Source organism: Labrus mixtus, chromosome 4, assembly GCF_963584025.1.
Source record: "Labrus mixtus chromosome 4, fLabMix1.1, whole genome shotgun sequence".
Classification (NCBI taxonomy): Eukaryota; Metazoa; Chordata; class Actinopteri; order Labriformes; family Labridae; genus Labrus; species Labrus mixtus.
The window spans coordinates 28,365,739-28,379,036 of NC_083615.1; the positions used below are offsets into that span (position 1 = coordinate 28,365,739).

At 42.3% G+C, this 13,298-nt stretch overlaps 1 protein-coding gene across 1 annotated transcript in view; it reads left to right on the forward strand.

Moving 5' to 3' along the window:
* The window catches only part of cdh13 (cadherin 13, H-cadherin (heart)), a 391,528-nt gene that overhangs the window by 242,015 nt on the left and 136,215 nt on the right, over window positions 1–13,298 (forward strand). Inside the window, exon 8 of the mRNA XM_061036764.1 lies at window positions 6,471–6,649. Within this exon, the coding sequence (XP_060892747.1) occupies window positions 6,471–6,649 (179 nt within the window). The remainder of the gene's footprint in view (window positions 1–6,470; window positions 6,650–13,298) is intronic.

Genomic DNA, 13,298 nt, shown 5'->3' on the forward strand with positions numbered 1-13,298 from the left:
GTCATGACAAAAATATATATATTTGAAAAGTAATTTTGCAGAGTACACCTGACAGCCGTTTTCAAGCATGAAGCACGCATGAAGATTTGATCTGAAATCCAATCTAACAATCATCTTTTTGGAATGACAAGTTCAACAAAAGACACAAAAGTCAGCCGACTGGCCAGCATCCCAACACTCAAGATCCATGGAGTGCTAACAATAGGCTTACAAACAGTGTGGACAGGTAGCATATAATCGAGCTTTCAGTCAAACAGACGGGCTGGCTGCTGAAAGCCTTTTCATTGAAACACCTGAACCACTTTTACAACGTTTGCCTCATGTGCTGCTGAGAAAGAGAGCTTTCAGTCGTAACTGAGAATCAACTGTGGAGAATCCAGAAACCAATTAAGCTTATTTTGTTGTCCAAGCATCATCATCCAGTTATTTTCTGTTATTATTAGGGAGACAGGTGTGCTACAGGTGTGGACAAGTAGATAGACTGTCTTCTTCTTTAAGATGACTACTTTTGAATTATGCAGCAGAAATTCCTTGGAGACTGTTCAAATACCTCTCACATATTTTAAACAGTTTATTCAGCATTGTTAGTAACACACACACACACACACACACACACACACACACACACACACACACACACACACACACACAGTTATAAAACGTCCAGCATGTTTTCATTTCAAAAACAAAAAGCACAAGCACTTTTTGATAAAAGAGCTGCAGAATAGTCCCCATCGCTTCAGGATGTCAGTGGTCCAGTTTGATACGCTGCTAGCTTTACTGGAATCACACATTAAAAAGAAGACCACACACACACACACACACACACACACACACGCACACACACACACACACACACACACACACACACACAGGGCTGGATGCGAAAAACGTGAACATGAGATCGTATTTATTTTTTACATTCTTCAAATGGACACAGTGTTAATCATATTTTAATATCTATGTGTTTTCTTCCTTTCTGTCTCTCACCATGTGGATATCCCTCAAACATTTCCACGTACACTTATCTGTGCTGCAGACTCTTCATATTCATATCGTGCTCCTCAGGAATATGTGCTTATGATGGAGCGCCTTGTATCTCAACAGTATTGCTATTGGATAAGATGATTGATCTTTGAACCTTCTTTGATCTCATCCACACCAGAGAATCAGAGGTCAGCTCTCGCTCTTCTTCACTCACTTCAGTCTGATTAATTTAAATCCCATTCCAGGTCCTGGGATGTGCATTGTACATGCTGAATAATTTAAGATGAAATTCCAATCACTCACTCTCATGCAGACACAGTGTGACGCATAAACTGTGACTGTGTGTCTGTCTGTGTGTGCATGTGTGTTACACATACTAGCATCACATTTAGTCTTTCTTCTATCTAGTCTATGTTCTCTTGCCTCAGCTTGGCTTTTTTTCCACACTTTGTCAGATCCCCGGTGGCACTGATAGATCTGCTGGCCCCCTCTGATTTCCCTCGGTGTGTGAAAAAAGATATCGGAGTGAGCTGAAGGCAACAGCACCGTGGCCCACGAGCCTGTTTGATGAAATCAATCCACAACATGTGCATCTTTGCGAGCTTCGCTATGTTCTGTTCATAATGCCAAGACGAATAAGTCGGCTGTGTTAGTTTTCATGGATCTGCAGAAAGTGAGCTGAGGGTAAAAATGCTCCCTGCCTCCACGCAGCTTTCTCGTTCTTATGGGATGATATTTTTCCCAGTGGAGGTCAGTGATGAAACCAGACAGGGTTACTGGTGGCTGGTGGTTCAAGTCTCAGCAACATGTTGTATGTAAAGAAAGAGGAGAGACAACCTGTGGACACAATTTAAATGTTTTGAGCGATTAATCACATTTTTAATCACGCTTGAAATCCCCTTATTTTACATTTGGAAACAGTTGTTGTTATGCTTTTATTTTGTATCTTTACTGTCTTCAACTGAGGGTACTGTACTTCCTCTTTAGATACAAACTTGCTTTTATTTTGAAGAAAACGGAACTTGTTCTGGATCGAAAAGTAAATGATAACGGATAAAGTAGACGATAAAAAGTGAAATTTGTGATGTCACAAAGTCAATGAAACCTTCAGAGGTGCAGAGCTGTCCTTCTTTTCCATCACTGTGCCTACAGGGAGACGCTGCTGTCTGTGCGATGGCTTAGCAAGGTGTGCCCAAAGGGACAAAATAGCATGTGATTTAAAAACAAAAAAGTATGCATTCATTTTGAATAATAATGCTCACAGCCCTAACAGAGGACTCAGCGGCCAATTCAGTAAAGAATGGGTTTTGGAAGCTAATAACAACAACAATTTCATATCTGCTCCGTCTCGAGGTCCAGTTTACAAATAATATTATTCTAATTATATTCAGGCACAAAGAGGCCTATAAAGTTCAACAACTCCTTGAAGTTTAGTCTTGTTTTGTGTCTGATTAGGGAGATAATCTGCATCTGGGCTCTCTGCTGTGTTGATCTGCGCTCTCATCCTCCTCATGCAGCTCAGTTCTGTCGACATATATTTATGAATCATGCCCTGTTTGTTAGTTTTAGTTAGCTTCTTATTGGGATTGTTATAGCCAGGAGAAATGTCTTCCCCAAAATGTCTTAAAGTATCATGAAACCGGAATATTAAATTAACTAGTACTAAAACACTGAATAAAATGAGCCTAAAATAAATAAATAAAAGCTCACTAAAATGAGAGAAATAACAACTGAGCTCCACTGACTATATTCTGACTACATTTGTTTTTGTATGTGACTAACGGGCTGTCAGATAGGTGAGCACTTTGCTTCGCTGTCGGTGCGTGCTGCGCAGAAGTTAAAACATGTTCCACTTGGGCGCTGTTCTCTGTGGCGTCACCTCTGTGCGTCCAAAAGGAGGGCAGCTCAGATCACAACAAAGTGTCTCTCACCCGAGCTGTAGATTAAAGACCTACCGGGACAGCGGCAAGAAACTTCTTGTTTGGAAAGATATTTCCAACAGTTTGGGCGTACCAGGTGTGTTTAAAACAGCAGCAGTCATGAAGCAGTCGTTATGGATTCAGCTTAACTCTCCCACATCCTGACGTGTTCTGAGGATTTCATGAACACACACCCTCTTCTAATTTGCTGCTCGTCTCCACCTCCGCAGCAGAAGTAAAGTTGGGGCTTTTTTTCTCAATAGTGGACACATACATAGCTGTGGCAGAAGCTACTTTCCCGACTTTGGTCACCTAGCAACATGCACCACTGCTTTTTGCTCGTGTGCGCCCCCCTGCTGCTCTGCGCCCTACTCCGCAGCGAGCGCAGTGCACATCTCATCCTATCTAAAAGGCCCTTAAGACTAAAACTGCATTAACATCTCCTGTGAGTCAACGGCCTCTTAGATATCCACATCTTTATTGCGTCCCTGTTTGTTTTCATCTGGTCCTATCTGGTGTCATTCGGCCGCGTTGGCAGATGGGTCCGAGTGATAGCGAGGTAATAGCAGGCCTGCACATTCACATCCCTCCCGCCATAGACGCATCCGATGCTGTTAAGATTGATTGAGTCTCGGTTCCTGTCGGGGGATGGAGCTGATAGGGGGAGGCAATGAGTCTTAGCGAGGCCACTCACATGATATCATGATATGATTAAACACAACAGACATCAGTGCTGGAGTTCTACCCGCCCCCTTTGTCCCATTACAGAATGCTGGATGTTTATCATGTACGCTGATTGATGCTGATGTTGCGTCGTACTCCGGTCTGATGGATGTTTATTGGTTACATGATACTCGTTTGTAAGAGGAATTATGGTATCTGATGAAGACAGTGAGGACTGAGAGGGTTAGATTAACTCAGATATCACTTAAAACATGTTATATGATTGTGTTGCATTCAGGGGACTTCGGTAAGTCAGTGTAATAAGAATATAATTCACTGAGATGATTTTTGCTGCGGGATAGTGCGTCTGACTGAAGGAACATGTGTGTTTGTGCATGCCCAAGTGAGTGCTCTCTAACAGTGTGGCTTTAAGGTGTGAAGTGGAACAGAGCAAAGGTAATGAAGGAGATGGGACTGTGTAATTATTCTGCAAAGGAAGGATTACTGGTTTACTTAACCATTAGTGGTTCACCTTGAAGAGCAAATGCCAAGGGGATAAAAGCCACACCTCTCTGCCCCTCATTACCTCCAACCGGACTGAAGAGGTTTGCTGCTAAGCCATCACTGTTTAATGTAGACTTTGCATATTTCCCACAAAGCTTTTTGTGTCTTATTCAAATACTTTGATTAATGCACTGTGGCAGAGTACTGTCGGGTATTAAGGAGGAGCATGAAAAAGATTTGTTGTTCATGAGCCATGCGTTGCACTTCAACGATTTGATGCTCAGGAGAACGGTTTGTTAAGTATGCAGGTCAAATAACAATCACAAGGGGTTCCTTGCCAGAAAACACATTAAACTTTCATCAGTCTTATCGGTTTAATCATTCTTTTCGGGAAGAAAGGAATCAGCTTTTTCAAAGTGAGCAGCGACAGGGTTCTCTTAAAAAGCTTTCGTCTGCTCTTGTGTTGTTAAAAACTGAAAGCAGGAGCAGAATCTCAACATCATCCACATCGATTTGTCGTGTCATTTTTTTTCAATTATAGCGTTGTAGCATAACTTAAATAAACTGATGAGAGTTTAGAGCATAACATGACACAACACATTTTAAATAATCTTTGGATTTCTCCAGAAAAAAACATCATCAGCTCTACATACAAGAGTGAGCCCGACCACTCTTAATGGAAACATGCATCAGTGTCACAAACACATCGGTACCTTTACATGCACAGTTAAGTTGATCTATGGTTATAGCACAGTGATCATTTTATTGGACTACTGTACTTGTCCTAGTATACAAGCTAGTGGAGAATATCATCTATTAAGATCAACGTATTACTTCTAACTGTTTTCTCTGTACTAATCCATACACTCTGACCTTTCTATTGACACCTCCTTTGACCAATCAGGACCTTCCATTCACTGCTACTAGGCTACTTTAACCAATGAGAGCCTTAGTGGAAACAGTACCTTTCCTCCCCTCAGTGGTTGACCTCACACATGATACAGATGTTTTCAGTTGAGAAAGGATAACACCGTCTCTTCAGAGAGTCAGGAGCAAGTGAGGTCAGCTGATTTGTGGTGATGCATTGAGACTTAGAACTTAACAAAACGGAGAGGATGTTTGCAAGCCACTGACAGCGACAACATAAAGCAATGAATAGGATACAGATAACTATTCTTCCAGTAACAGAAAAATAGAAATAACAAAACACAGAATATACTTTACACAGTCTCTGTGTGTGTGTTTATCTGTGTGTATACCTGGTGACTGAGTGTGTGCCCCGCAGAATCCCTGTAAGTGCATCTCATCATGATGCAGACAGACAACGAGGGTAGAGGGTGTGTCAAAGATGACCTTCTATTTCAGCTCAGCTGCAGTGGGCAGCATTTCCATTTGTATTTTCATTACCTGATAAAATGCAACATGCTGTTAGAGCTGATCTGAGGAAACACACACTTATACACGCATTAAGAAATAGTTTGCAATTGCACTTTTCATACACCTGCTGCAATGACTGCTATGATAGAGGAGTCCAGACATAATACGTAAGCTTGTCCCACTTTGATTGGTTGGATATGCAGTTTAAGTTTCATGCTGGGGGGGGGGGGGTTTCTATACCTTACATCTTGTGTTTTACTAAGAGCAGTAAAAATTCTATACACATATTAACTGTCTGTTTACATGTGGATAACAAAGGCACAATTTACATCTTCTAAAACGTTGCTTGATTTCTGTGAAATATGCTTTTTTTATGCCTTTATTCTAGAGAGATGGCTAGAAGGGTGGCTGTGGCTCAGTTGGTAGAGTCATCGCCTCTCAACCAGAAGGTTGAGTGTTTGATCCCCAGCTGGGCAACGTGTCCGATGTGCCCCGAATTGCTCCCGCTGTTTGGTGGAGGTGTATGAATGGGATTAGATACTTCTGATGGTCTCACTACATAGCAACCCAACCATCAGTGTGTGAATGTGTTGGTGTGACATGCAGTGTAGATAGATTGATCCCGAGGGAAATTCAAAGCATCCAGTAGCAGGTTACAAGACGTACATGACATGAAACATTTGTTACAAATAAAGCCGCAAAACCGACGCCCCCCCTCACCCCACCCAAAGAGTTCTTAAGTCTGTCTGTGGAACAGGATTGTGACAGCTAGTGTAGAAGCGCTTTGAGTAGTCAGAAGACTAGAAAAGCGCTTTATAAGCTCAAGTCCATTTACCATTTGGGAAATACATGCGAGAAATGAGCCACAGGTCAGACTCGAACCCGGGCTGCCCGATCCTGAGGACTAAGCCTGTGTATATGGGGCGCATGCACTAATCCCTGATGTTATTTTTGACACCATATTGCACATGAGAATTATGCTGGAGTCCTGATCAACACTGTTTTTCAATGTCTCCTCAGGAACCATCGTGATGGCGATGACAGCGCTGGATGCAGACGACCCGGCCACAGACAACGCCGCACTACGCTACAGCATCGTCAGGCAGTCACCGGACAAGCCGTCCTCCAGCATGTTCTACATCGATGAAGAAAGAGGCGACATCGTCACACACATCTCCCCTACGTTACTGGACAGAGAGGTCGGTCGACTGAACAAATGTCTGTTTTTGTGTGCCTTCTTTTATGTGTGTGTGTCACTCTCTCAATCACTTTTTTTCCAAGAGGAACAGAGTGAGATGTTCCAGGACATGTTCTTTTCACGAGCCTTGCACCTTCATGTCCTTGTTTCTTAACATTTCACCGTTGCTGCCAGTAAAGAGGAGAGTGTGTCTATTGCAGCATGTGTGTGTGTGTGTGCGCTAAATGCCATCCATTTGTGTTTGTGTGTGTCTCAGTGAAAATAAGTGCTGGTGCATTCCAGTAGAAGACGCAGAAGGCAGATGAGTGTCTCTCTATTTCCCCGTCTAACAGGAGCGAGACAGTGGGATGATTGCTTTTTCAGCAGGGTGACGAATGCCAGAACATCGATTGGGTCTGCTAGTGGAAGAGGAATATTAGCTGTTGTCAGACACTTAGCGCACGGTTTAATTGAGGTGATACACACTCATCCGCCGGTTCTGCTGCTGTCCAACAAGCCCGGTTGAAAAACCTCCCATCCGGAACTGCTGGAACCACGACGGCTCACCGCTCTGATGAGCCGCTCACACTGTAAACTGTTTAATGGCCTAATTGATTAACAGTGCGGTGAAATGAGATGCAATCAATGCAGTGAGCGATGTTGAAGCTTGTTTTTTTTTGTCGAGAGTTTCAGATATCGGATGATTCAGAAGCAAATGTTGGTCTTTGTGGTGTCCTTCCTCGGGTAGAAAAAAGAAAACGATCCTTAATAGCTCTCCTTCGACCTTTTTAACAGCAAAGAGTTATCACAAATAACAACTGGCTGGTGTTAAATACACACAAGTAGAAGGCTCACAGTGAAATTGTCAGCCAGTTTGGTGAGCTAATAACTCCAAAAAATCTTATATGAGGCTAAATCTTCCCACCACTTTACCCTCAGCAGAGGATATACTCTTGAAGTTGATAGTATGTGCTTCCAAAGTCTAAATCTCAACAGAATCAAACCGATGGCATGTTTGATTACTCTACTTACAGTGTTGATTTAATGAGCACCAGGTAAACGACCACACTGCTTTTGTCCTGACACAATGTTTTCAGCTAATTTTCACTGGGAGCTTGTCTAGACAGGTCTGATTACACACCTGCTCCTTTCAGATCCCCTCCTGCTTTGCTGCATGACATGAAAGGTTCTCTCATCTGTTTTACATTTTAGGGCAATTTTTTACACTTATTTAGACTTACAAAGATGCAAAATGCTTTTTTTATGGGAAACTCAAGCAGCACATCAAAGTCTCTTTACAGGACGATTGAAAGCTCAATAAAGTCTTTTTTGGCTCCAGAGGGAGATGCGTAAAGTCTTGTAAATTACCCAAAGTGATGTCTCTTAAGTCAATGTTGGTCGGGCTAAAGCTTAAAGTGTACACACAGGGATGTGGTGTTCAAAAGAGAAACTTATAATAGTGCATTTTTTAAAATACTTTGCTACTTTACTTTGTTTTGAGTATCACTGATCCTGACTCCCACCCACTGTATTCTGACAATCTCTTGATATCTTCAAACAGATACCTGCATAGAAGTGCAGCTAACAGTCCATTATAAATCAAACACTTCCACTAAAAGGTCAAATCTGCTGGAGGCCGTGTGGCAAAAGCCAACCAGCGCTTAGAGTCCCCAGGTCAGTCCACCTTAAACGCATCTGAAATGATCAATATGACGTTTAATGCTAAACACTGGACACACTGAGAAAGTGTCAAGCGTTCCTGCAGGCATGTACTGCTGTCAGACGATGATAGACTAAGATTTCCCCCAAGACTGCACCTGTGTTTAAAATCACATGCAATGGAGACGTGTCCCACTCCAGGAAATCTCTGCCCTTTCATGTCTGTCAAAGCTGGGAAGTGAAAGTCAATATTGTGACTTTTGCCTACTATAGATTTTGATACTATATTACCAAGCCAAACAGCTATGACTAATCACTGTCTCTGAAACTAGGCCTGTGTTGCATTAATGTTATAGGAGATGGGGACACCTAGAAAGCTGTTAAAAGCCCAGAGCACCATGCATGCTTGTCTTTATGTTGTATCTTCAAGTATAGATCCTCCTCATTCCCAAAGCGTTACCATTTATTCGTGTGCTGGATTTGATAAAAATGTTCCTCAGGGCTTTAAGAAAGAGTCCAGCTGCACTGCAGCGTTTCTGTAAAACGGGAAAAGAAAGTGTGAATATTTCTAAAACACAGTAAGTCAGCAGATGGAAGTGCAGAAGGCATAAGTTTTGCACGGTCCTTTAAACCCAGCCACTTCAGCACATTCTCATAAATATGGCTCCACCATGACACCCATCTATTCCATCTGCCATGGAGGCTGTAGTTGTAGAAGACAGCATGTTAAGCATATGTGCACATGTGAGAAATAAGGATTTACATGCTGAAAGCATGAGATAGCCCGGCGTTTGCACTATGTTGTCCAGGATCCTGCCACATAATTCAGGTAGAACTCTAAGTGTGTTTGGACGGACACCTCACCTACCCCAGGGAAGCAGAAAGCAATCCGGAGAAAATTGGACAATCAATTTTGTGACATTGAAATCAGTTAGATTTTCCCTCAAGTGACTTTTCTGAGGTGTAAAATCCTGTCTTGATATGCACATTTATTCCAGCGCTCTGTGTTTTTCTCCTCACTTTACTGAGACACGTCTCCGCTCACTGTCTTAGATTATTCAGACACACCATGCTGTTGGATCAATGGCAGGCTGTAATTTTTGACAGCCTCTATTTGAGGGGGGGTGAGGCCATTTTCATACGTCTCTAAAGACGGAGCAGTGCTCATGTTTTTCACTTGATACAAGTCAAAAATCTCTCTTAATCATCTGAGCACTGAAATAAATCCGCTTTTTAAAAATGACAATCTTGAAGTGTTTTTTTGAGACAGCTGAACACGTCTGAACTGTGTAGCCTCCACACGTTGGTGCGTCACACTGTGGAGTTTAAATTATTCAGCCACTTTGCACATGTGGCAGAATATTAAATTAGATCAGAACCGTCACCGCACTGTAATAAAAAACACAGAGCTATTTATTCTAACTTTCTAGCTTGTATTTGATTAGATCTACCAAAGAATAAATCTGACTAGTAATGAGAAATAAACGGGTTGAAATATGGACCTAAATAAAAAAGACTGTTGCCACATATTTGCTGGCATTGAGCAGCTTGACAGAGTCAGTGTGTCTATGGAAATTCCTTTTCAAGATGATTGAGTGTTGAAGTTGTCATGATTTTGTGATACTCTGATACTTTAGATTCACTATGTTTTAAAATGATCTCTGGTATTTAAACCATCAATAGTATAAAAAAGTACTGAGGTTTTTTTTTAAGAAACTTCAACTTTCATATCACAGAAGCATAGAAGTGGAATGAATCCATCAAGAACTGAAAACAAACTCCTGCACACTTTCTAAATCACACTAATACATTGGCAACATATTTGTGCAGGTAAGAAAGTGGGCGGGAGTTTGTCTGGACATTTGTGGGTATTTTAAAACAAGAAATTACTCACTTATTGGCTGCCTAGGACTTCTGTTTTTTGTTGCCTTGGCATAGACACAGGTATCGATACTGTTTGAGTCCTATCAAAGTTGGTATCCTGACAGCCATGGTGTGTGTTTCTGTGACACACACAGACACAAATGAAAAAGACATAATAATACACTCCTAATGAGAAAAATGGGTGAGAGCGAAGGTTATTGGCTGAAACTTAATGCAGAGCATATTTGTAGTTACTGCACACTGGTAGAGTTATCACATTTCATCGACAAGCACACACACACACACACACACACCATCCGTGATCTATTTAAGTCTATGGAGTGTCCGTGTGCCGGCAGCTGTAACCAGAGAGGACAGACTGCTAATGGCAGCGTGACTTTCTGACTCTCTAATGCTCTCTGCCCAATCTGGGAACTGTCACCGCTAAGGATAGCCAATCGATGCAGCCGGCCGACCTCTCCATCACCTCCCATGTTCTACAAAGGTGAATTACATGGAGGTAGAATGGATGTCTCTCAGTGTGCATGTGTTTGTGGGTGGTGGAAGTGTGATGTTTATATTCAGGGGAATAAAAACTGCGCGTTGCTTTTATTCTGAGTTTTGTTTTTTACCTCCTCCATCTTTGGAGATGTTTTGTTAGTGCTTGTTAGGACACGTTTCTTTTCTTGTCAAGCAGAGAGCACATCTTAACGACCAATGCAGCACAACAACACGTTTGCGTTTGTACCTGAAGGTGACTTTCAGGTAGAGAAGCGGTGCTTAACAATCACCGAAGTGAAAAAAAATCAGCACCTGAGAATAACATGGTGACAAAAGCACTCTCCTTCAATCTGAGTCGGTTGAAAAAGATTCAGCCTGTCGTGCTCCGTGCATTAAAAATAATCCCTGTTGACAGGATTGCTTATTCTGTTTGTTGAGGTACACTCGGCTCCTGTCAGCTGATGATCTTAGCCTGTTTGTTGTGTAAATGAAGGACTTTTTTTCTTCCCGTCGCCTTCACTGTAAATGTATTTACTTTACATTATCTGCTCCCTTAAGCTTAACAGGAATAATCCAGAGTGACAGGCAGACAGACCAATGTACACAATCATCCCTCATCAGTGGAGTCGGGAATATTTAGTGATTGTAAATTGTGACCTGGTGTTTGTTTTGGTGCGACCTTGGCAGTTGCTTCCTGCCGTGTTCGGATGATATGGAAAGCGTATCCAGCCTAATGGCTTATTTGGCTTGGTGGTCATAGTGGCTATATGCCCGAGTGCGGTGAGAAATGACAGCTGAAGCGCCGCTAGGTTTCACTCTTCAGGAAAACTGCATCCATTTTCTGCTCGTTCATTTCCCCGTGTATTGCTCTGTTTCCCCCTCCTGCTCCCTGTTCATTACATTGTTTTCCTGCTTATTTTCATTTTGTGTTATTTCCTCTCTTTGTCTCCCTGCCTTCACTGTCTGTCAGCCTCTCTCTCCCCCCCCCCCCCCCCCCCACCCCCTCTGTCAACACTTCACTGTGGACATCCAATTACTCGCAGGTCATAGCATAGTGATTCCATTCAGAGCAGCGCCATTCAGAGCGGGCCTCAAACAGCCATTCAAATTACATCCTCGGCTGCCTTTTTCGGAGTCGCCGCTCCGCAAAATGTTGTTTTCAAACATTTCCGGGGCCACCGCATAATCTGATCCCCCAGACATAATTGAATGTCAGTCCTCACATAAAGATGCTTTCCTCTCTTCAATTAGCGTCTCATTTCCTCGTGTCACAGCGACGAAACAACGCAGACAGAGAAATATTTACTCCTCGCAGGTAGAGGCAGGGGAGACTTATTATATTATGTCATTTATATGCAAATAATACAGCACGGAGGAACATTGATAAGATTTCATTACAGCCCATCTGATGTGCACTTCAGTTTATAAACTCCCTTTTCATCCTCCTGTTGTGATCTGGAGATTAGAAAGTGCGACTTAGGGAGGTTGGTGGAGGGAGAAGCCATCGAGTGTGGACCGAGGTATGAGGCCTTCAGGGGGGTAAGAAGAGGAAAGAGATGTAGAAACTCAGACCCGTGTGATTAGGTGTAGGATTGCCTGTGAGGTGGCCGACAACAAGGATGGATGATCAGAGAGAGAGTGAAGTGCCCGTTTGATATCTGCTAAGAGATGGAGCCTCCAGACAACAGCTTAATGGAGACGTTGGACTTTGGACGGCTCACAGATGCCAAGGCAGGCGCAGGACGGGAGTGAAGAGTCTTGAACAACATCATAGTGGTTTTATTCATAGCACTTTGTATTCACCACCAAGAGAGATGTTTTTCAAGCATATCTGTAGCCATGCACTTCAGAGTTGTGTGAAAGTAATTCAAAGATACAGGAGTGTATATCTGCAGGAACTGAGTGAAAGAAGAGCTACAGTATATAAATGAACTTCAGCAAGTAGTGTGAAAAATATTCATAGATATACAAAAAAACAGTCAATGCATCTACAACCTGATGCATCCATCTCCAACACCTTTAGTCTATTTTATAATGATTGGAGGAGACCAGCTCCCCCAGACCCAAACCCTCCTGCAGCAGATTCCAAACTGCAGGAACAGTGTACCTGAAAGTCCTCTCATCTGTTCTCAAAGTTGCACACTTTGTTACTTGTTGTTGCCTTCATTGGTTGGTTGGGTCAGATTATTATGGTAGGCCAATCAGAAGTGGAGAGGGTGGGCATACTTTGCCAGTGTCTTCCTCCATGATATGAAGAGAGGGGAACAGAGCTGGTGGCACCACTTCCTTATAACTTGCCACCCTCATAATGTTAAAATGTTCCATACAGAGAAACAGTGATATATTGATTAGAGAATAAACCTTTTAGGGATACCTTGTTTCTATATAACCATCAACAAAAGGTTGAGGTGCATCCTTCTCATGAACAGAAGTTTTACTGGCCTTGTTTTTTATTTCCTATTCAGACTCCTGAGGCAGTTACAACAATAAAATCTGCTGCAGTGAAGCAGAAAGTCAAGTTTATTATTCAGTAGAAAAATAAACACTTCCCTCTTGGCAGATGTTTTATATTATGTTGAACTAAAGCTCATTAGCTTTGAAAAAATAAGCCTCATCAGCTGTGATTTGCAATTTATTTGTTTTTTTAG